The sequence below is a fragment of the Salvia splendens genome, chromosome 7 (genome assembly GCF_004379255.2).
Source record: "Salvia splendens isolate huo1 chromosome 7, SspV2, whole genome shotgun sequence".
Lineage (NCBI taxonomy): Eukaryota > Viridiplantae > Streptophyta > Magnoliopsida > Lamiales > Lamiaceae > Salvia > Salvia splendens.
Genome location: NC_056038.1, coordinates 6,093,382 through 6,117,198, shown reverse-complemented (window position 1 = coordinate 6,117,198; position 23,817 = coordinate 6,093,382). Strand labels below are relative to the sequence as shown.

Sequence of the window (23,817 nt, the reverse complement as noted above, 5' to 3'; positions counted from 1 at the left end):
TGTCTCTTCTTGAGAGAGCGGATCATTAGGACTTGGAATTACCATCGGGACCTTCCTGTAGTGTTTAACAAAAATATCAGATTTCAATATTTTTTTAGTGGGTGGAGGGGGAGGCATGTCCCTATTTCCGCCGGTGCTAGACGGAATACGAGAATGAGATCTATCATCATTGTTGTCTGAGTCTGACGATATAGACACGTCGTACTCGTCATCTTGTTGTTGGGAACTACCACCGCCCCTTCCCCCACCTTGATGCATTTCAGCGAGTAGCATGACCATCCTATGATCTTCTTCTATCTATAAATATTATATAAGTTGAAGTTTTAATTAGGAACACAATTTTTTTTTAAAAAAACTCAATCTTATGAAATTATGAATTGTAAAAATAATTTTATTATTTAGAACTTACTTGCATGCGTTAAGCCGCCACTCGGAAACCTCTTCCATAACTTCTCGACGACTAGGTCGCTTTGATCTTTGGGGACAACTATTTTGATCTTGGGCAATTCCTTTGCCCAGATCACCACGTCCCGGTCCACCACGAGAAGAAGACATAATGCAAAATGAAATATGAAGTATAAATATGAAGTATAAATTATCTCAGTAAATTAAAACTCCCTATGATTATTTATGGGATTTGTATTTTCATCACATTAGAAAAATTATATCGAGTTTAATAATAATTTTATGGTAATAGTATAAATTGTTGGCGCAGTGCACCGCGGCACATGAAATTCCAGCTCTGGCTTTCTCCCTCCTCTAGCAGAATTTTAGGCTTTCAGGTTACTGGCTTTGATTTCCTCTTTCTCTCTCTCACTCACTCACTATGAGAGAGAAAGTGGCAAGCATTGAAGATAGGGTAGAGTTCAATCAATACAATAAACATTCAAATGTCTACAAATAAATGAAGTCCCGGAAAAGGAGTAGTGCGTTTATGAGTGTTTTTTGCCATTCCTACTCCAAATTGAGGTGTTTTTCACCCCTCAAACCTCTCCTCCATTTTACCACTTCTCCTGCCAGCTAATTCTCTCACTCTTTCTCCTCTCTTTCAATTCTGCAATTTCATTTTTTATTTTTATTTTCAATTTTTTTTATTTTTCATAGTTTCACATGCTATTAGCTTATTCTTCGCTCTCTCTCTCTATATATATGGTTTCACTTTCTCTTTCTCTATCTTTATCTCCTTTTCATGAACAAGTGGATCTGGTGCCATTTCATCTATTCTTCACTAGGGTTTCCGGATTCTTAAATCTTTTTTTTAATCTATTTCCCTATTGCCATGATTCCGATTTTGCCCGACCTTCAAAGTTTTCAGCTCTTATTTTGTTCTTGTATTCGTCAAAATTAAGCGCAGATTGGAGTTTGCGGCATTGCTTTCGTTTATTTTCTTATTAAAGAAAAAAGCCTTTTCCCAGGAAATATAAATGAAAAAAATTGAGACTTGGATACTAAGAGACTAGATTTTCCATTTCGAAAGATTTAATTTGGAGAGATCGCTGGATCAAGGTAGATAATAATTGCATTTAATATTATTTGCATAATCGTTAGTGTGATTAATAGTAGATACTAGTGATATTATGTTAATTTGGAATGTTATTCGGATGTTAGACCTCTGTAGTTCAATGGCTGTTCTTTTTTGTCGACAAGAACTTTGTGAAAACTATGCCTTGGAATTATGGAAAGTGTATTTGTTTATAGATTCTGCCATTTAATATTTTCCCTTTCTTGTGTTTGCTTAATTTTATAACCCTACTTTTTCACGTAGTCCGTTGTAATGCTTGTGTGTTGCAGAAAGTAATGAGTTACTTTTTTTTGCAGAATATAGTTATAATCTGATTATAGTTACATTTTGCTTTTTTTGCCAAATCACGTGAGGCTTCTTTTTTGCATGCATGCCGTCTTTGGTAATTCTCTAGGGACTTGCAGAAGTAAGGAATAGTGTCTTTCTGGAGGCAACGTTTGTTTTGTCAAATTGTAACGCTCGATTGAATTGCTCGCCTTGAACTTAGCTTTCATGGAAAATCATTGGTCAACCGATTTTGTTTCCAAGGATTATAAGGAAACTGGATTCTGATTCTCTTTCTATTCAGGAAAATTCTCAAACTGCTGTACTTTCACCACTTGTAATTGATAATTCATCTATTAGTTCTTTGGGTGTATGCATCATGCCAATGTATAAATTGTGCAATTTTCCTTTCTAAATTATAGGACCCAGAAAAGATGTCACTTTAAGTGTTTTGAGTTTGACTTGTACAGTTATATTTGGACAGTTCACTCATAAAACTGTGAACTTTTGGCATTGTCCTTCGCCTGTTTCTGATGGCGTGTTGCAAATGTGTTACAAAATTTGATATTATATTTTGTAGGATCTCTTCGAACTTGATTGGCCTCTCAGACATCAACTTTTTCCATTGGAATCGACCCTATTGACGTGACGTGACTTGTGCAATCACGAATTCTACGTGCGTTATGTCTGTTATCTCATATAACGTGCAGGGACTTTATGGTTTATATAGGTAAAGATATTCTTGGCAATTTGTATTTCCTCTTTCTCAAAATTCGTGGCTTCTTGATTGGTGAGATAACTAGTTTTTTGGAAGAAAATGAGATTGGGTATTTTGGGTTGCACAAAGTTTAAAGTCTCTTTAGAAAACCATGCATAAAGCCCCACTTGCTGCCTCACACGTTTGCTTCTTGTTTTTTCAAAATTTAGGAGATAGAATGTCGACTGAAAGTGATGAGAGGACGAAGCCCAATAGTGGTGTAGATTCCCCATCTGTTGATGATGTTACTGAAGGAAATGTCGGAGGGAATGGCCCACTTAAAAAAGGTCCGTGGACTTCTGCAGAAGATGCAATTTTAGTTGAATATGTTACCAAAAACGGGGAGGGTAACTGGAATGCAGTTCAGAAACACTCGGGTCTTGCCCGCTGTGGGAAAAGTTGTCGTTTGAGGTGGGCGAATCACCTCAGACCAGATCTTAAGAAAGGTGCGTTTACGGCTGAGGAGGAGCATCGCATAATTGAACTCCATGCCCAGATGGGAAACAAATGGGCTCGAATGGCTGCTGAGGTGTGTCCCAGTGCTTCAGTTTATTCTCATGTCTTGTGAAAAATATCTTGGCATATGATATATCTGTTTCCTCATTTAGGCAGTTTCATTTCTCATGTCATCATTATAATCATGAAACATGTGACCTTCACCTGCTTTCAAATGTAAAAGAAAGGATTAAAGGTGCACATTGTATACGTGATAGAGATGGCTTCTTGCTATGTGCACAGGTTTATAGTGTATGGGGCCGTAAAGTGGCCATTCTAGGTTATATTTTGAGTTATAGCTTGTCAAGTACAATTATGATATTACTGGTATTGATCACTTAGTAGCACAATATATTAGAGTTTAGCAATAATCTTTCATCGTATGAGATATTGTAGTTACATGGGTTTTTTTATATCTGTTTGGTGTGATGGAAATATTTTGCTCCATTAACTACTAAGTATTTGATATTCAGCATAATAACATCTTCTTGCTCAGCTTCTCATCCTTTTCTTCTCTACTGGCAGTTGCCTGGCCGCACAGATAATGAGATTAAGAATTACTGGAACACCAGAATCAAAAGAAGACAACGTGCTGGTTTACCAATTTATCCACCTGATATCTGTTCGCAGCCATTGAATGACAACCTGCAAAGTGACGACATGAGTAATTTATCCTCTGGTAACGTGCACCATCCAGAACTCATGCCAAATAACAATTTTGACATTCCAGCTGTGGAATTTAAGAATTTGGAACTTAATCGCCATATATTCATGCTGAACTTTCCTCCTGGTAACTTGCCTGACATTCCCGCAAGTAGCCTGCTTACGCAGAGTCTAAGCAATCCGTACCATAACAAGTCCTTGCTCCCAACAGTTCATCCATCCAAGCGTCTTTGCGGGTCAGAACCGATGTTCCCTGGCTTAAATGCTCCTATATGTAATGCTTTCCCAGGTGGGAATCAATACCATTTTGATAGTTCTATGCAAATTGGGAAATCGCCAGTGTTCTCTGCATATGATCATAATCCTGCAACTGACAATGCGAGAACTTCGAGTTTACCTAATGGCAGCCATGCCGTCTTAAATGGAAACTCTTCTTCAGAGCCTTCTTGGGCAACGAAGCCGGAGCTCCCTTCACTCCAAACACAGATGGGTACTTGGGGCTCACCCTCACCCTCACCCTCTTCCCCGTTGCGTTACCTTGAGTCCGATGAAAATTTAATCCAGTCGCCCCCAAATGAGCCCATGAACTCATGTAATCTTTCACCCCAAAATAGTGGTTTATTGGAAGCAGTTCTATCTGAATCAGAAACCATAAGAAACTCCAAGAGCAACAGTGTTAATACTCCACATGCACCCACTTTTATGGATGACTCATTACATACTCTCCACGAGACGGAATGGGGAGCGTATGATAATCAACTCTCTCCTTTAGGTCATTCTTCCCCATCAATGTTCAGTGGGAACTCGTTGGATGAGACCTTCCATACGGGGACTTTTCCAGGTACGAGTTCCTTACACAACCTTCATCGCTCTATTTGTGAGCTGCATTTACTTCACTGGGGTTTTTTCCTGATTTTATCCTGCATTATTGTGATGTTTTAGTTAAGGAAGAAGCTATAAACGGGGCCCTATTGCCATATGATGATAGCATTGAGGCAAGAAACCAGATGATCTTTTCCAGACCCGATTTTTTGCTTGCCTCAAACTGCTTCAGCCCAGTTAAGCACCAAACTAACGAACACACTGTAAAAGATGCAATCGAAGCTTTTTATGGTGACGATTTGAGCAAAGACTGCAAAATAGTTGATGCAGTGGCAACTCCATCAACTCCAAGCCACCATGATCATGATTCCAGTGCTTGGAATGTCATGCCTACCATCTAGTCCACTTATTTGCATTCGAGAAAACGCAGATTATCAACTGCCTCTGGACATGTTTTCTATTTTTCATTGCTACTTGTCGCGTGAATTTATGTTCTGGCCTCAATATTGGGGCAGATTGCTTACTTTTTCAGGAACAATTCTGTGATGAATTGTCTTGATGTCTAGCAGTTTCACATTGTAACAACTTGTGCGCATTTATATTTGTTTCATTTATGAGGGCTTTTGACGAATATATGTTGTTATTTCTTTACGTTCTAGTCACTTGGTTTGAGGCACTTTATCATATAATTGCCTGAAACAAAAGCTAATTTTCACTTGTTTCAAGGAGTACTTTTGAATTCAATTTTTGGATCAAAGCACAATAAGGTACAATAAGCAGAGTAAATGAACCAACTTCAATCTGTCACCATAATTTTCTGAACGAAATACAAAACATTACTTGCTAATTACAATTGTTACAGAAAATATTGTTCACTCCTTAGCTATCATTCCTACCTTCCAAAATCAAGTTCGTTGCCTAACTCTCCGGCTGCTGTTGTCACCGCCATCAGAGAGCTGAGCCCACACACTCCCGGACTTGACACCACCATTGCTGCAGTCTTCATCACAGCCAGCCACTGTCTTCAAAAGCTCAGACTGTATAGATGGGCAATTTTCTTTAAGATATTCAAAACCATCCGAACGCATGACAGCTGCAAAAAGAGTCATGGGAGATTGTATATCGCAGGGAATCAATATACAAAGCTAAAATACATAGTACATGGCAGTTGCAATCTAATAGGCTACAATTTCTAGCTTGTCTGAGTCACCTCAAAGATACAAACTCAAAGATCATGGAGAAGAAGATACTAGTATATTGTCCACAATGTAGATCCAAACACAAGTCAAGTAATTGCGGGTATCAAAGTATGAGTTAAACAATATAATCATTTTATGATTTGTACTATAATTATTAATGTCTTACTTAATGATGCAGAAATGTTACACTAGGAGCCTGTTATGCAAATACAACTTTGCACTTCCCTTATGTACCTATTAATCATTCCAGAATATGCAAATACAACATATACTAACTTCCAATTCTAAACCTTGGTCGACTGAGAAGTTCCAAAATGTTGTGAGCAACATTAAGAAATACAAAAGCATCAATACTGAACTACGTAAGCATGCTACATTTCATTTAAATACCACCTAATATATAGTTACAATTTGAACTACGTCAAAAAGTAAATACAGTAAATACATAGCAACACAGACTGAAATATACATTCTCATATATAATAGTTGTTACATTTTAATTGAAAAGTAACAAAGAATAAAAATGTTATAGAGACAAGGGAAGAAAATATGAAGCAGAATAGCTGATTATATGACACATAAGTGGCGTGAATGCGTGATACCTTATATTTTATTTGAAAATTAAAAATGAACTTTTATTGTGTGATCATTATTATACGCTTTTTTGTGAATAATCCACCATATATCACCCCTAGATTAGTTAGATTTTTACACATTTTTATGTTAACATACTACTCCATACTATAATTTCAAATTTTCAATCTACCTTTTGCTACTAGATGCTTATGTTAGCACCCAGATGCACTTATCTGTCTAGCTCTAATAAGGAAACAAATTATCAAATGACATGAATAATTGAGAACACTACAATGAAAAAGTGACACAGCGGTCTATAAATAGGCACACAGTTGTGGGTTTCAATTCATTCTTAAAAATGGACAGAAAGAAAGTAGAAAAAATCTTCGATGTTGAAGTTCAAGAGAGTGGAAGGCGAAGACTGGTGAAGAAAGAGTTTGTTCATGAAAGAGGTGATCGTCCGAGAAGATAAAAAAAAAGTAAAGTGTCTGTCGAAGAATTTGTGGAAGCACTTTCCTTCAACAATTTCATAATATGTTTTACTTTACTCCCCCCCCCCAAAAAAAAAGACAACTAGCTTGGCCATTGGCAAAATTTACACAAATCTAATTTATCTCTAAAGACCAACACCTAGAAGAATCATGTTTCCTCCAAGTTAGGATGCTACTGTAAGAAGACATACATACATACTGAAAAACAAGCTGGGAAAAGCAAATCAAAGGTCATTGGCATAAATTCTATTGGTACCATAAAATGAAACTTCAAAATGTGTTAGTGAGAGGAGATTTCCATCTCATTCTCAAAACTAATATAGGCCTATAAATGCCATAGCATCTTATGGACAACCACAATGAAATGAATAGCAACTGTCATAAGGAAAGGAGCCAGGTAATGAAATGAGGATCTCCTCTTATATCAGAAATAACAAGATTCCAAATAATCACGGGTTAAAGAAAGAAGTCCACAAGTCATATACCTGCCAGGTTCTCAGCGGCAAATTTAAGGCAGACATCTTTCAATTCTGCAGCATGATAACAATCTGCCAAAGAAAGTACTTGTGCAACTGAATCTACAGATATATCTTTGCACAGATGAGATTCACATATCCTTTTGAGTCTTTCTAAGTCATAACGATCAGCTGCAGCCAGCAATTTTGCAGTCAGGGTGTCAGCTACCAAATGTGTAGAACAAGAACTAGATGCTATCAGCTCATCTTCAGCCAAGGTATCTAGGTAGATAAAGTGCAGCAGCGCCTGTCGTGAATCAAAGAACATTAGCATGTATCCACATTCCCCATTATGGAAATGAACAGGCTAGCCATTTCATCAACCTCACTAATTTAAGGGCAGAAATAGCAAATCACCAAAATGCAAAAGCTTACTGTTAGGTAAGATAATTACTCTAGTAGAACCAGAAAGAGCAGATCAAAACTATAACAACACTCACCTTAAAAACTTTAGGTTCCATGTCCGGTACCATAACCTCTTCCGCTTCAATATCCACTCCTTCGAGGAGCTCAGACCGAAACTTGGGGGAACGGGCAGATAATACCAACTTATGGGCATGGAATTTCTCCCCGGATACATTAAATATGATATCAGAACCTTCCATGTTTTCTAAAAGCATCCCAATGTCTGACCCAATATCAGATTCTGGAACCTGAATAGAGTGTAACATAGAACAATCAGTGGCAGAAACAACAACTCCAACTGTACAGTTGATCTTCAAGCAATCATCTCGAAGAAAATCTGATGTTTCAAGCATAGCTCTCCTGAAAAAACGCTTGTACCCCCTGCATTAAGGCACAGAAGAAGTTAAAAACGTAATTATTAGAAAGGAAGACCACCAACTTTACCCAATTAAAGAATATTGATATGATTCATAAAATTCATTAGGCCCAAACTAACACAATCTGTAAATCTGTGATAAGAATTTTCATTACATCTTTTGATATAGATTACTAGGTACTAAACCATCCTGGAGGAACTGATTAAAACGTGTTACCAAATGTGGAGCTAATCTTATAAACCTGATAGTGTAACATAAACCACTTTTTATTTAACCCAACAATGCAGTTTTTCCTTTATTCGTGTAAGTCCAATATTAAATGTCCCTGACCTATAGTCCAGCATTGATCATACAGGGAAATAGAGTTAAAGAATCATGATATATACCTGAACCAGTTAGCACCAAGTCTAAACCCTCTTGGTAATGCAACTAAAGTTACTAAACTGGGACAGATGCAATTCATGTAGGGTACAATCCAACTTCATCCCAAGAAACAATGGAAGCTGGCTGACATATGATGATTAACAAAATAGCAGCCTATATCTCAACCCATAGAATTAGCATGCCCAAAATCTAAAGAAGAAAAAATAGTCGTTTGTTCATTGAGTAAGACCAAAAATAAAAAGGCAAGAAAAACATTAAAGAATCAATTCAGATAAAATCACATAGTCTCAGCAACACATCATCCATTTCACGCCGCAAAAGTGTAAACGAAAGCCGGGTATCCAAATAGGAACTTGCAAGAATGACAATGAAAAGATAAACTCACCACATGCTACCGCGGTATTTCAGCGTATAGGGCCCGCTCTCGAGCGACCTATCGAAATGGCTATGCACCTTATGCTTCCCTTTCCCGCTCTGATCCATGAGCGTGAGCTCGAAGAGCGCCCGCACATCAGTACCCTCGCTCGCCAGCGCAATGAACACCGAGACATAGGTTGAGTTATCCTCGGGGTTCTTCCCGTCGGGGTAGAAATAAATGGCCCATTTGTACCCTCCCACCGTGAATTCTTCGCTCGCTATGTGTTTACCGACGCCCATGCCTTTCGCCAGAGAGTATCCCTGTATCACGAACCGGTGCGACCCGTTCACCGTCTCCGTCACCGACCTCGAACGCGTCGGCGATGTCTGGTTCGGCGTCCTAGCCAGCGTTTCCGCCATGTTCTAGCAGAGAAATACCTTGAAGTCCCGATGTGATAATCAGGCTGTAAGCATAGCGCGCGTGAATGGCGATGAATTGGGAATTTGGGAGGGTGGTGACGAGAGAGGGGAATTTGGGGATTTAGGGTTTTCTTATTCAAATTGTTTTGGGGAATTTTTTTTTCTCCTGTAGTTGTTAAAAATTTGCTTCCACAAACTCTATTGCCATATTGTTTGAAAATATAATACAAGTACTCCTATGTCATAATTATGAAATTTTAGTTTATATACTAAACTACGTAGTGTAATAATCAATTTAATACAAATAAGTACAAAAAGATATATTATTAACACCTTTCTAATTCAACAGTGTTACTTAAAAAAATTATTCCTTGTATATTTCATTATCATAAATTATACTAATGGATTGAGAAAATACACTAAATACAACAAAAACATTATTTAAAGCAGTATTGGCGCCTAACATAACGAAACTTTTCAAAAATTTATTTTTTTCCCACAAACTTTAAATTTGACATATGATATCACGATTTTAAATAGTTGTTGAATTTTTCTATCATTGACAAAATCTGACTACATTAAAATGAGACTAATAATCATATTTCATTTTATGAACTTTATATTCATATCACTATCATTTTTCTGTGGTAACTATACCTAATAAAATGTGATGGTGTAGCTGAATTTAGTCGTCATTGGGAAAATTCAACAACTACTAATTAAGTTTATGATATTACATATCAAAGAAAAAATAAATTTTTTGAAAATTTTATGATATTACGCATCAATTATCTCTTATTTTAAAGACTTAGATTACATGTATTTAGAATAGACAAATGCAAAAATGAACAACAAATTATCAACAACCAGTAAAAACTCTATTAAATATGGATTTCAAACAATTTCATTACATCCCTTTATAAGTTTATATAGAACTTGTTATGACCTTAGTACCTTGCAATTCCACATTAAACTTATACAGTTCATATTTTTTAGCTGTAGCTCCAATTAAATATCTACTCCATCATTCATTTGATTATCCAAATTATTCATGTGCCCAACAAGCACACTAATCAGGGCACAATAGCTTCATTAGATTATTCATCTATATTTTAGTTTATTTTTAAGTCATCGATCACATCTAGTGAAATTTTTTGCATATTTATCGCAAATCTGTTGAAAGTTTGACCTGTTGCAAATTTGCAATTAGAATTGAACTTTACAAATTAATAATTATTTGGCCAAAATTAAAACCAAATGGAGTATAATTTAGAACGATGAAAATGATTATGATAATGATGAGGGAGGGGCGACAGCGACCAAGATTTTTTGGTTATCCAAAGCATTAATCGTATGCCACCTATTATTGTTCACCTATCTATTTTATATGATCACAAAACATCAGAAACAGATATATTATATACTACTCCTTAATTTCAAAAATCTAGATTCACACCAAAAAAATCCGGAGCCTGAGAAAGAGAAAGTAGTAGAAATGAGTGGCCATTCTCTTTCTCTCTCATATGCGAAGGCCAACTCTCTCTCCCCACCAATTTCCGCAGCCAAAACCACCTCTTTAGGTCGCGCCACTGTCAATTTTAATGGCTATAATTGCCTGCCCAGAAACCTCAAATTTACTGCCAGAGAGCTGAGGAATTTCGTCGCCGTAAGAGCTTCGGATTCTACCACTGAAGCTGCAACCAATGCCTCTTCAACGTGGCTTCTTCAAGCCGTAGGTCAGCTAACCTCATCTCCTTCTTTGTGTGTGTGCGTGAGAGAGAGAGGGAGATTGATACATTGATCATCTAAAGGTTATTAGGAAAAATTTAGAGCTTGTCTGTAATCTGCAAAGATATACGTTATTCATTCATCCGATTCAAACCTTGATACACCAAGGGTTTGAAAAATCACCTTATTATTTAACTGATGTCTCCATTGCATTGCTTGAGTGGCAAAATTCTACTATTTGGGAGAAAAATCTTCTTACAGTGTTAATTGCTAAACAGGTGATGGCGATTTTAGGCATATAGGTTATAAGATTGCGAGGCCAGGCACATTCCAAATTGATTCTGTAAGTTTTAGGATATAATTTGGCATTATTTTTAAGTAATTCATTACTGAATGGTTGTTGTTGAGATGGATTCAGAACGTAGTTACTGTTGGGCGCGTTCCTGACAAAGCGGATATAGTTCTTCCTGTGCCTACAGGTACTTGAATTACTAATACATGCTCTGTATTCTTTTGTTTCTTTCATTTTAATTCATTATCATAGTTTACACCTACTAGCCTTGCTGCTGATCTTGGCATCATACACGTTGATTAATGATTATGCAAAATCTTAGATTTGGGGTGTGTGGGTGTGTGTGTTTTACAATGGCAGTGTAATTGTTGACAAGGAAGGTTTAGTTGTTTGGTTTGAAATCTTGAATGGAAGTGTTATTGATCCTAGACATGATTCTCATTGTGATACCTCTCTTTGGTTTGTGTTGTGTTGGACAACTATTGGCAGTGTCGGGTGCGCATGCTCGGATTGAGAAGACAGAAGAGAACCTCTTGATCACGGATTTAGACAGCACGAATGGTACCTTCATCAACGAGAAGCGGCTTCTGCCTGGAATAGTCTCCCCTGCATCACCAGGGAATCTCATCACATTTGGTATGCAATTTCTTGTGTGCATGATCATGATTCATGAACATGATAATAGTAATAGTAATAGTAATAGTAATACTACTGATAATTCCTTTCAATCATACTACTCTTGAGTTGACCCATCACACACATATTGTTGGTCCCTTTACTTCATAAAGCATGACATACCTATTTCATAATTTGATGGCTGCTAATGCATAATATATTTGATGGATGTTTTTGTTGTTCAGGCGACACTAATCTAGCAATCTTCAAAGTATTTAAAGTGAAGGAGGAGGAGTTAAGCAGTGAAGGCGAGGCAGAGAAAGTAGCAAACACCACAGCCTCCTCCTAATTCTGTGTTGCTGCGCTACCACCCATGGGTTTTATCATTTTACCCAATTATCTTTCTTATTAAGCTTTCCTCATTCAAAAACTTGATTTCAATGCCCCTTTCTCTCTCTATACATTAGGGATGGTTTGAAATTTTGATGATATTAAAAATCGACGTTGATATGGCAAAACTTTGTATTTTAAGCCAATGACTTTGTATGCATTTTCATTAATAAAGAGCATAAAATGGATTATATAACGGTAAGTCTGAACATATCTGCCAACGACACAATATTGTAAGATAATTGATCATAGCCACGTGGTGTTTCAGTTGACTACATAAGGCCAATATATAAACTTAAGACGAATCCATTAATCAAAGGTTAAGTTGTGATCAAATGCTTAAATTGTTTGAAGGAGCAAGGTTGAAAACCACATTTAACAGATGATTAGGGTCTTATAGTGGTAACACAATTAAGAAGATTGAATATTTAAAGAATGACTTTTGATGATTCGTTGAAATCTATAGGAGTTGGAGTTTGACAAAATATTGAGAAAGAATTGCCTACGTAAGTGAGAAATGAGAGCAATTTCAAACTTTAAATGTTTGTATCATTTATGAATCCAAACTGTTATTGCATAGCCAAAATGGATACAAACGTCCGAACTGATGAGTTTGTAAATAATAGTGTGTCGATAATATTGCCTCAGTTCACTCGCATCACGTCCACCAGATTGTTGGTATGACGGAATTGTGAAAGGTTCAAACTTCAAAGTTCTAAGCTATCGTTCCATTTAAATTTTATATAACGAAAATTAAGTTGTGTTTACCTGCATACATGTGCACTTCTAACGAATTGATTTATTGCAAAAATTGGTTTGAACTAATCTAACGGTCACACCTTTACCTCTCTAACGTATATTCTTATAGTAAAAAAATCAAAAAAAAAAAAAAACTAAAACTCTTAACCCACATGTCACATAAAACACTAATATTAGATACATTAAAAAAAACCAATATTAATCTATATCTCCTGAAAAATACTGATGGTTTATATGAGCCACAACCCAGTGTATAAATTTCACCTTTAATTCACATTACAATTATCAAACAAATTCTCTTAGCAACACCTATAACCATAAACATTAAATATCATAAACAATTTCACATCCATATGCATATGCCTCTATGTCCAGCTTATTATTATGTGACAAATCAAGCTTGGTATCTGTCCGAAATTTCTAATATGCCAATATGATTGACCCGTAGGTCCCACTGTGATTTGACCCGTAGGTCCTAATATGATTGACCCGAAGGTCCCAATATGACCCGTAGGTCCCAATATGATTGACCCGAAGGTCCCAATATATCCATTGTGATTTCAGATCCAGGGCAAGACTGTCACGGATCCTCTTTAATTCAATGATTCAAATAAATCTAAAATCATGTGTAAACATGCCCGTTGCATCAATTACATATTTCTATCATATTCCATCAAATGATTCCTTTACAATATATAAAACATATCCAATGCATCAGTCAGATATTCTTATCACATTCCTCAAAATAATTCCAAATATCACATGACTAAATTAGGTTCATATCATACAATCTAAATATTCGTTCTAATCTTACATATAAGAATGAACTGCGAAACAATAACATATGTAAAAATTAATAATGTGATTCTTATTACGAATAATGTAACTGATCTCCTAATTCTACCTTTTGAACTTACAATTCTCAATCCTGTAATTTTGCTTTGCATCTCTCAGTATTCTTCACTAACTTCACTAAAACTTTTCTATTTCAGTTCTGCTAGAATACCCACTCCTAATAGCTTTAGCATCATGCATTTTTTTTTAAAAATATGAAAGCTTCCTCCTTCGGCAAAATCCTACCAAAGTTAAATTTTCTATTAGTGATACTATGACTATTCACATTGTCTAACCAAAATACATGTAGCATAAACGAAGCTTACTCACAATTTAACATGTGCTAGTTGCTACACGTCATATACGAAGCAAAAGTAAATATCCTCCAAGTAAAATGTTGTAAACCTCAAAGATGTACACATGTATGCATATATATATATATAGGGGAGCGTTATTCTCCTTTTCACATCTTAGATCTTTTTTCCTTCTTAATATTACGCGTTAGATCTAAGGCATCAACGGATCAGATTGATTCTATAAAACTGGTTCCGTGTTGCATTATAGAAGGTGGTTGTATGCATTACAGGGTAATTATTGACATTTGACGGAAAAGTAACTGCCACATTTTGGTATCTGCGAATAATGCACCACATGGTCACGAGTAATGCATATAATTGACTATATAATGCACAATATGTGAACTGCAATGCATACGAATAAGATGTACCATGTTATGATGTTTGGACACACGTTTCTTGTTTCCCCTAAGGGTTTAATAAGCTTAGGGGCTAGGGTATAGTACGTAGACACGTATGTAATCTTCACATGGTAACGAGTAATGGATATAATTGACTATATAATGCACAATTTGTGAACTGCAATGCATACGAACAAGATGTGCTGTGTTATGATGTTTGACACACGTTTCTTGTTTCCCCTAAGGGTTTAATAAGCTTAGGGGCTAGGGTATAGTACGTACGCATTAATAACAAATTATAAAACGATACGAATAATTCACCAAATTGTCACGAGTAATGGATGTTATTAACTATATAATGCACAATATGTGAACTGCAATGCATACGAATAAGATGTACCATGTTATGATGTTTGACACATGTTTCTTGTTTCCCCTAAGGGTTTAATAAGCTTAGGGGCTAGGGTATAGTACGTAGACATTACTAACAAATTGTTGTTATTGGAATATACGTATGTGCATTATTTGGTTTAGGTAGTGCATTATGTAGCTGTTAATTGTCATTATCTCAATATATTATGCATTATTAGAGGTATTGTGTATATGAGTTAATCAACGGATTGAAGATTACATACGTGCATTTAGTAATGTCTACGTACTATACCCTAGCCCCTAAGCTTATTAAACCCTTAGGGGAAACAAGAAACGTGTGTCAAACATCATAACATGGTACATCTTATTCGTATGCATTGCAGTTCACATATTGTGCATTATATAGTTAATAACATACATTACTCGTGACAATTTGGTGAATTATTCGTATCGTTTTATAATTTGTTATTAATGCGTACGTACTATACCCTAGCCCCTAAGCTTATTAAACCCTTAGGGGAAACAAGAAACGTGTGTCAAACATCATAACACAGCACATCTTGTTCGTATGCATTGCAGTTCACAAATTGTGCATTATATAGTCAATTATATCCATTACTCGTTACCATGTGAAGATTACATACGTGTCTACGTACTATACCCTAGCCCCTAAGCTTATTAAACCCTTAGGGGAAACAAGAAACGTGTGTCAAACATCATAACACAACACATCTTGTTCGTATGCATTGCAGTTCACATATTGTGCATTATATAGGTAATTATATGCATTACTCGTTATCATGTGGTGCATTATTCGTAGCGGTTTCCAGCCATTATTATATTACTATTGTACCCTCATAATGCACAAAATAGGACAAATAATGCAACACGGGATTAATTACCCAATGTTGATCTTGACCATCCATTTCTCTAATCTAATGGCTGCTATTAAGAAGGAAAAATGAGGAAATATAGGAAAAGGAAATGAATACATCCCTATATATATAGGATAGTGATCAAGATATAACTAATTTTAAGTGTATAACTAGAGAAGAAATCTCAGCCACTCATTATCTTAATTCAATGATTAAAATAAGTAAACATTTTTAATTAATAAAAACTGCAATGGGGTATTTTAGGAAATCAACTTTATTCTCATATTTTCATATACACACTATTCACGCTCACACACAAACACACACTCTCTCCTTCTCTCACAAAAGAGGTGGCGGAGCAGCTTGCACCTCCTCTGGCGGCACCCTCCTCCGGCGCCGGAGAGAGAGTCCACGAGTGCGCAATCTGCCACAAGCGCTTCCCCACGGGGCAAGTCTTGGGAGGGCACAAGCGTCGCCACTACGACGGCGCCGCTGCCGCCACCAGTTCATCGTAAGTGGTGGGGTCCACTGTTAGCCATCGGGATTTCGACCTCAACCTGCCTGCGAAGATATATGTTGTTAAGGCAGCGAAGCAATGGAGAGAGCTGATGCCGCTTATGCAGTGGCCGTCCGCAATTGTTGATGGCGAAAAAGAAAAGATATAATAAAAGGATGCAAAGGGGATGAAGAAAATGAGAGAAAATGTTAATAAAAAGATATAACAGAATCAAATTATTATGCCAATTATATCATTGAATGATTTGTACGTAGTCCACTATATTAGCTTCGATTTCACCGATATAAGAATGGAAAGGTTCATAATTTGTCATTCAAAATTTGAAACAAGTACGAATATATATGAATATAATTTGAATTAGATTGAATAATTTTAGCTACGATTATCTCATTTCATAATCATTTTCATACATCTAAATTTTGTTTGCCAACTCCACAAGGACCTCAATTCGTTGTTTATATCTTGATAATACGATTTTACTTCACTCTTGTTAGCAAAACAAATCACTATTAGCATAATTTTACTTCACTCTTGTTAACAAAACACATGCTATTAATATGATTTTACTTCACTCTTGTTAACAAAACACATCACTATTAGCATGATTTTACTTCACCATTGTTTACAAAACACATCACTCTTATTCTGATTTTACTTCACTCTTGTTTACAAAACACATCACTCTTATTCTGATTTTACTTCACTCTTGTTTACAAAACACATCACTCTTATTCTGATTTTACTTCACTCTTGTTTACAAAACATATCACTCTTATTCTGATTTTACTTCACTCTTGTTTACAAAATGCATAGAATTTAGTAAACTACCATCATTACGCTCATCATAATTCCAATTATTCACTATATTATCGTCATGTAATATACTACTGTATGGCTGCTAACTTCAATATACAAACGAAACACTAGCCATAATTTAATTACAAACTAATGAAGCACAGTAAATTGGATCATTTGAAATTCTATAAATCTATAATTGATGATGAATTATAACTTTATTGGTAAGAGGAATTTCCTCTTATGTACTGCAGATTAATCGATATTGCAAAACAAGTGCCTTAACATTCGAATAAACTATCATATCACTAAGCTTAAACTATATAAAAACCAATATTAATTATAAAAAAGCACATTTATACATTGATGACATAGAAATACGACCAACTCTAATTGGTAGCTTTTTTGGTGACAATTCGATGCAGAAATTCTGCAAAGTGTGGTCAAGACTAATAGAATCTAAAGAGAGCAAGCACGCATTCACGCAGTTCAGCGGATTAAACCCCGCCGACACGATCTCTGCCTCATCCTCCGCATACTTCGGAATAACCCCCAATCTCGCCACCTTCTCCCGATCCACCCCACCTGCGACCTCCCCCTCACAATCAGCCATGGATCCACCACGATCTGCATATCCGGTATCACGGCGTACTTCTCCGTCACCGCGAAGTCGTGAATTGACATCGGTCTCTCTATTGAGTTTATAGCCACAGATCTGTACTTTTGACCATAATACCCCTGCATTTTTATTATAGAGTAAATTTATGATTAATGGAACTAATATCTCCTTAAATTCAAAAATTAATACTAGCCCTTGATTTTTTTGATCTTGTGGCTATGATTTGTTCTCTAGTTATTTGGTTAAGGGGTGTTTGCCATAGATCACTACCCTATATATATATATATATATATATATATATATATATATATATATGCTAAAATCTATTATTTATTTTATTATTTTTGTTAGCTACTTATATTTCAATGCTTTGAAATCTTATTTGCATGGTTAGTGTATGCATAAATATAAATATAGGCACACAAGTAGTATATTGTAACTATACATATTCTAGACTTAAAAGTACCGTTTTTTATTTTTTATTTTTACAATACTGCCTATAATATCAATGATAACATAATGGCAATAAAATAGTGTATGTTTTAGGTTAGGGATATTACACTAACTTCAACCAATTTATCATACAAAAGGTTGAAACCTCAACTCTAAGAGGCCCCACATCCAGATCCGACAGTATTGTGAGATGTGTTAAATCAGTGTAGGCAGTGACATTTATGATATGTTGTGAACGTGTGGCATTTGGCCTTGCAACTGTCATTCTATTGAAGCCTTCGGCCTTCAGCCTATATACACAAGTGTCAAGTGTGGTTTTGGAAGAGACAAAAGCATGTTTGATTTGTTCTCTATAAGTAATAACTCTATTTCATATCAACATGAGTGTTTGTATTACACACATCTATCACTTAGCATATTTAAGAGCATTATTTGTTTGATTCCCAGAATTTCATTAAGTTCGTTAATGCTAGTGAGTTTGAGGTATTCCTTCACGCCAGAAGAAAATTGTAGTATTTATCTTTGTAAACAACACATCTATCAAAAAGTATTAATTATGACATAATTTATCTTGTAAAAAGAGAGTTTCATCAACTAACTTACAATTATTTCTCTTCTAAACTTATAATTGTTTCTAACAGTTACTATTTCTCATGCTCAAAAAAACAAAAGTTGAATATCCGTTTTAAAGAAAATAAAAAATCAATTTCCATTTGGGTAAGAATATCCGTTTTAAATTAGTACACACTAATTTAAAATTAACTGAGGAAAACACAGAAAAAATTATTCCCCTCAATCGAACTCCAAAAGCAGTTCAACAATCGGAATCGAGTTGCCACCAAATTGCTCAAACCAGAGTGATTGGATAATGGCCAGCATTCCGTTGCTGCTGATGGGCTGCGGCGGCGTCGGCCGCCAGCTCCTCCACCACGTCATCTCTTGCCGCCCTCTCCACTCCCAACAGGTTTCTCCCTTTCAATCACGCATTTATTATTATGTATGCGACTGTGTGCTGATAGATAATGGAAAACACTGAGGAGTATAAAAATGTAATTGAATTTTGCAGGGGGTGAGGTTAAGGGTGGTGGGAGTGTGTGATAGTAAATCTATGGTGGCTATACCGGATGTTTTGACCTCCGAATTCCGTGATGACTTTTTGCTGCAACTTTGCGAGATTAAGTCCAACGGCTCTTCTTTCCTCGATCTTACTAAAACTGGTGAGTTGAGTTCGTTTTACTTATTTGTTATCTGTCAAAATGCGCCATAGTTGTTTTAACTAGAGTTATTGATCATTTTTGTGAAAATGAAGGCGAATGTCAAGTGTATTCCGGTGAAGAAATTGGGAGGAAAGTGATTGATGTTGCTACTGCTCTAAGTAGTTCAAGTGGTAGGATATGGCTCAACCTTTTTGTTTACGAGCTTGATGTAATCACAGCTCTTCGTTTAGTTATTCTTTCAAAGCTATTTTCTTCTTGATTTAGTTGGATCCTAATATATATGCATTGGGTAGTGTACAATCTATTGTTCGCAGCTAGCACTGGCATGAATTAACAAGGCATAGAATGTACGAGAGTAAATTTTGCTAATTATTTTGTGGTTTTAAATGATTTTTCTTAGCATATACTTTAATTTATATCCTCGTTGTTACATTACCATAATTTGACTACATCAATTCAAACTATGTGCGCACCGTGCCTGTTTTGATAGGTCTGGCATTAATTGACTGCTCAGCGAGCTCTGAAACTATTGGGCTGCTGAGTCAAGTGATTAACTTGGACGGCTGTGTGGTCTTGGCGAACAAGAAACCACTTACTTCTCCATTGGTATAGTAACTTTTTTTAAGTCTCCATTTGTTCCCACATCTTTTATTTTGCACCAATATTTGGTACTGGTTCGGTAACAACGTTGTCATCTTCTACAACAATATTGAATCATAGATATTTCTTCAGGTAGTAACCAAGCTTTCTGCATAGCTAATCAATTGCTTTTCCAATTCAATAAGCAGGAATATTATGACAAGCTGGTCTCGCAGCCTCGACGCCTTAGACACGAGTCAACTGTAAGTGTTTCTAAGCATCAACTTTGGATATTGGACTGGAGCCGTAAAGTTTTGCAAACACAATTTAATGTTGAGATGTAGCAAGTCAATAAATCCAGACTCTTACAAGTCTTACCTAGGTTCTACCTCACAGTCAAACTCAAGATCTTTATCTTGCAAATGTTTTGCATTGACTGCTTTTCTTCATTATATTTTTCTTTTATCCCTAAAAGACTTTTGCAATGGAGATAAATAACAAATTCCAGTATTGTGATAAGGAACAATTAGATTTCTTATTCTGTAATTGAGGTGCTTGAAGGGTTACCCGTTCCTGAATGCCCATGTTGCTTTGCTTTATAAAGTTTCAAAATTTTGTATATATCAGCTCTGAAGGGAGTTGTAAAGCATAACTCCTGTCTAATTCCTGTTTCATGTTAGGTTGGTGCAGGTCTTCCTGTCATAGCAACTATTAATCGTATGCTTTCATCAGGAGATCCTATAAATCGTATCATTGGAAGTTTGAGTGGTATGCTCTTGTTTCCTTGCTTAGGACTATCTTTTCTTTGTGTTTAGGCCCTGTGCTGTTCTTCTAAGTAATTAATTATTAACTTATGGTTGCCTGGTTGGGAAACATTTCATTCTTCTGATTACAAGGTACCCTGGGCTATGTGATGAGTGAGGTTGAAGGCGGAAGACCCTTTAGCGAAGTTGTCACTTCCGCAAAAAAGCTTGGATTCACTGAACCTGGTAATGAAATTGGATTATTGTGTTTCTAAATTATTTACAAATCTATGCTTTTTCATTCGAGGTTGTTACATGTAATTTTGTGACGTATATTAGGGAATTCTTGGTAGATTATGATCAAGATAGGAAATCTAAGGCCTACATGGATTCTTCACTATGTGATTTATAAATTATTCTTCGGTATGGGGAATGCCTTGCTGCATTGGAAAAGAAAGACATCTTTAAACTTAATATCTGGATATATTTTGTTATAAATGGAAAAGAAAGACATCTTTAAACTTAATATCTGGATATATTTTGTTATAAATACATCTCTTTTCTAGAAGGGATTTACATAATGTGAAATAATGCTTTAGAATCCTTAAATACACATTTTAAATCGTCTGTAATATGTACTTGTATTCAACATGGGCCTAGTAGGATATTGCATATTTCATTCAGATCTCAGAAATGTAATTCAGACAGGCTCATTGTTTTGCATATTCATAAGCAAGATTGGGGACCCTTTCCTATGTTATGTTTTCTTGGTCTATTCTGACTTCAAGGTTAATATTTTCTCTCAGATCCTCGGGATGATCTCGGCGGGATGGATGTAGCTAGAAAGGTCTGTAAGCTCTGTCCTCTCAGTTTAGCTGACATTTGCATAGAACACTTTTGTTGATTTGAAAGTTGATGATAGGTATTTATTTTAGGTTGAAGGCGCGACACTCATTAACTGTTGCATCTGCAATGACTTTTCTAGAAATTCTAAGAATGATTAGTTTCATATCTGCATCTTCACTAAGCTTAATGCCGCCAAGTCTCTGAGATGGGATGCTGGAAAAGTTACTCAATTATTGTATTAACATTCAACAAGAACCATGCAAGTCTGCTTATATACTATCCTTATAAGATGCCATAATTTTTAGTTTCATAAATCTTGCCGAAAGGGCTGATATGGATTTGAACTGTATCTCCTTTTAATTTGATTGCAACCCAAACAGGAGAAGGAAGAAGTTAGTGTTAGATGAGCACAACTGATGCGTGATAAATAGTTAAATACTCTCCACTCTTAAGCTATTGCATATCCTATTCAATTTAGAAGAAAACATCTCATACTTGCTTTCAAAAGGTACTTAATTATTCAAATTTCTGTATAAATAGGCACTGATCCTTGCACGACTTCTTGGACATCGTATTGAGTTGGACAGTATCAAGGTTGGTTCCTGCTATCAGCCCGATTGTAACCTTTTCCTGATTGCTTCAGAATAAGATATTTAGAACAAGTGTCTTTCCTCAGGTTGAAAGTTTATATCCAGAAAAAATGGGACCTGCTAATATTCCCCTAGATGAATTTTTGGCAAACGGTCTCCCCTTGCTTGATGAAGCTATCCAAAAACGCATAGAAAGTGCTGCTTCAAATGGAAATGTTCTGCGCTATGTTTGTCTGATCGAAGAGTCTAGGTATCTTCTTATTACATACTTGGTACTATTGCCACATAAGGAAGAGATAGACAAACTAATAAATGCTCTTATAATAAGTTGTTGTCTACTCCTGGTTAGTTCTTGGTTTTATCCTTGTCATCATAATAATTTATAATTTGACATGCATTTTACACCTCCGGCAGGTGTGAAGTTGGTTTGCAAGAAGTTTCAAAAGATTCAGCCTTGGGTAGATTGCAGGGTAGTGATAATGTGGTAAGCATTTCTTTCATCGATATCCAATTATCCATATTCAGTGATTTCACACTTATGATTCACATCCCATTCTCCTTCCATGCCCTCGATGCAATTTCTATCCTAACTAGTTATACGACATGCTTCCACATTATATGTAAACATTTAAATAGTAGATCAAAACTTTGGTAATTTTCATTTATAACATATAGTTATTGAAAGCTGTATTCTCTCTGCATGCAATAGGGAAGTTGATATGCGAAGAATTTTTTGGGCTTGAATTTATACTTCTTTAGATATTATGTTTGTTTATATGACAAGTTGACAACGATTGTTTTCTGTCCACTTTAACTGCTTTTAACTTAATTATCTTCTATATAATTTCTACTATCTTTGCTGCATTTGAAATATTTTAGCTTTCTGTATAGTTTCTAGTAATTGAATGATCTCTTTTGCGCCCCCCCCCCCAACCCACCTCACCTTAATAGTATGAAGTTATTCCATTATTGAAATGCGGGTATAGTTTAGATATACACAAAAAATAGAGGATCATCGACCACATACTGTACAATTTTGTGTTGCTCGATCCATCAAATGTGCAATCATACACATTGTCAGTCTAGTCTATGATGTGGAGTAAACGCCCCTTAAATTTTGATAGTATGAAGGGATTTTATGCATGCTTATTTTCAAGTGCAGGTCGAGATATATAGCCGCTGCTATAGCAAACAACCACTGGTTATTCAAGGTGCTGGAGCAGGCAACGACACTACTGCAGTGGGTGTCCTTGCTGATATCCTCGACATACAGGACATGTTTCGACACTCACCTTCTGCGGCTTGATCACTGCCAAACACAGGACCATAGTGTCGATTTCCTTGTGGAATCTGGTGGAAATTCAAATTTTTATGATGCAGTTAATAAAGGGTTTATGAGTTTATCGTTTAGCCTTATCTGGCATAGTATTAGTAATGGACGTTTTGATGAATTTGATTATTTAAGCTGCATCGATTACTTTGGGTGATTACAAGGATGGATTGCTGGAAACTTTTTGTACTACTACGTATTCATTCAGCTTCAAATATAATGATCCTAAAAAATTCGACTTTCAAAAATCTGATAGTCTTTTGAATTGAATTTTAGATGATTAAGTTTTACAAGATTCAGATAAGATGATGGTTATCTA

At 35.9% G+C, this 23,817-nt stretch overlaps 4 protein-coding genes across 8 annotated transcripts; 3 read left to right on the top strand and 1 right to left on the bottom strand.

Moving 5' to 3' along the window:
• The first annotated feature begins 757 nt into the window (after positions 1 to 757).
• On the top strand, positions 758 to 5,154 carry LOC121742136 (transcription factor GAMYB-like). Of its 3 annotated transcripts, none has more exons than XM_042135180.1 (5): positions 758 to 969; positions 2,367 to 2,516; positions 2,714 to 3,072; positions 3,564 to 4,542; positions 4,644 to 5,154. In XM_042135180.1, the coding sequence occupies exons 2-5, from the start codon at positions 2,504 to 2,506 to the stop codon at positions 4,922 to 4,924; spliced, it is 1,632 nt and encodes a 543-aa protein (XP_041991114.1). In that variant the 5' UTR covers positions 758 to 969; positions 2,367 to 2,503; the 3' UTR covers positions 4,925 to 5,154. The 3 variants fall into 3 exon arrangements, with proteins under 3 accessions (XP_041991114.1, XP_041991113.1, XP_041991112.1); XM_042135179.1 differs by having other exon boundaries at positions 758 to 1,506; XM_042135178.1 differs by having other exon boundaries at positions 758 to 2,516.
• Positions 5,155 to 5,239: 85 nt separating this feature from the next.
• On the bottom strand, positions 5,240 to 9,433 carry LOC121742137 (BTB/POZ and MATH domain-containing protein 4-like). Of its 2 annotated transcripts, none has more exons than XM_042135181.1 (4): positions 8,856 to 9,433; positions 7,745 to 8,090; positions 7,275 to 7,551; positions 5,240 to 5,616 (listed from the first exon to the last, which is right to left on the bottom strand). In XM_042135181.1, exons 1-4 carry the CDS (start codon positions 9,245 to 9,247, stop codon positions 5,429 to 5,431), a joined length of 1,203 nt encoding a protein of 400 aa, XP_041991115.1. In that variant the 5' UTR covers positions 9,248 to 9,433; the 3' UTR covers positions 5,240 to 5,428. The 2 variants fall into 2 exon arrangements, with proteins under 2 accessions (XP_041991115.1, XP_041991116.1); XM_042135182.1 differs by having other exon boundaries at positions 5,337 to 5,560.
• Positions 9,434 to 10,671: 1,238 nt separating this feature from the next.
• Positions 10,672 to 12,468, top strand: LOC121742138. The gene is made up of 5 exons (XM_042135183.1): positions 10,672 to 10,983; positions 11,254 to 11,318; positions 11,394 to 11,454; positions 11,757 to 11,903; positions 12,128 to 12,468. The coding sequence occupies exons 1-5, from the start codon at positions 10,743 to 10,745 to the stop codon at positions 12,229 to 12,231; spliced, it is 618 nt and encodes a 205-aa protein (XP_041991117.1). The 5' UTR covers positions 10,672 to 10,742; the 3' UTR covers positions 12,232 to 12,468.
• A 6,477-nt stretch (positions 12,469 to 18,945) lies between these two features.
• Positions 18,946 to 23,746, top strand: LOC121742642 (bifunctional aspartokinase/homoserine dehydrogenase 1-like). 2 transcript variants are annotated; one of them, XM_042135841.1, is made up of 12 exons: positions 18,947 to 19,157; positions 19,260 to 19,410; positions 19,503 to 19,580; positions 19,901 to 20,016; positions 20,199 to 20,252; positions 20,670 to 20,757; positions 20,886 to 20,978; positions 21,539 to 21,579; positions 22,119 to 22,172; positions 22,255 to 22,418; positions 22,583 to 22,652; positions 23,331 to 23,746. In XM_042135841.1, the coding sequence occupies exons 1-12, from the start codon at positions 19,062 to 19,064 to the stop codon at positions 23,472 to 23,474; spliced, it is 1,149 nt and encodes a 382-aa protein (XP_041991775.1). In that variant the 5' UTR covers positions 18,947 to 19,061; the 3' UTR covers positions 23,475 to 23,746. The 2 variants fall into 2 exon arrangements, with proteins under 2 accessions (XP_041991776.1, XP_041991775.1); XM_042135842.1 differs by lacking the exon at positions 19,503 to 19,580 and having other exon boundaries at positions 18,946 to 19,157.
• Positions 23,747 to 23,817: the final 71 nt, after the last annotated feature.

Excerpts from the sequence above, each read along its gene's own strand:
- LOC121742136 (XM_042135180.1), top strand. Across the intron at positions 3,073-3,563 it reads GGGCTCGAATGGCTGCTGAG|TTGCCTGGCCGCACAGATAA; the intron begins GTGTGTCCCAGT and ends CTCTACTGGCAG. Across the intron at positions 4,543-4,643 it reads CCATACGGGGACTTTTCCAG|TTAAGGAAGAAGCTATAAAC; the intron begins GTACGAGTTCCT and ends GTGATGTTTTAG.
- LOC121742137 (XM_042135181.1), bottom strand. The coding sequence starts at position 9,247 with ATGGCGGAAACGCTGGCTAGGACGCCGAACCAGACATCGCCGACGCGT. Across the intron at positions 8,091-8,855 it reads AAATACCGCGGTAGCATGTG|GGGGTACAAGCGTTTTTTCA; the intron begins GTGAGTTTATCT and ends GCCTTAATGCAG. Across the intron at positions 5,617-7,274 it reads TGCCGCTGAGAACCTGGCAG|CTGTCATGCGTTCGGATGGT; the intron begins GTATATGACTTG and ends CTCTTTTTGCAG.
- LOC121742138 (XM_042135183.1), top strand. The coding sequence starts at position 10,743 with ATGAGTGGCCATTCTCTTTCTCTCTCATATGCGAAGGCCAACTCTCTC. Across the intron at positions 10,984-11,253 it reads GTGGCTTCTTCAAGCCGTAG|GTGATGGCGATTTTAGGCAT; the intron begins GTCAGCTAACCT and ends ATTGCTAAACAG. Across the intron at positions 11,455-11,756 it reads AGTTCTTCCTGTGCCTACAG|TGTCGGGTGCGCATGCTCGG; the intron begins GTACTTGAATTA and ends AACTATTGGCAG.
- LOC121742642 (XM_042135841.1), top strand. The coding sequence starts at position 19,062 with ATGGCCAGCATTCCGTTGCTGCTGATGGGCTGCGGCGGCGTCGGCCGC. Across the intron at positions 21,580-22,118 it reads GGATGGATGTAGCTAGAAAG|GCACTGATCCTTGCACGACT; the intron begins GTCTGTAAGCTC and ends CTGTATAAATAG. Across the intron at positions 22,419-22,582 it reads TGTCTGATCGAAGAGTCTAG|GTGTGAAGTTGGTTTGCAAG; the intron begins GTATCTTCTTAT and ends CACCTCCGGCAG.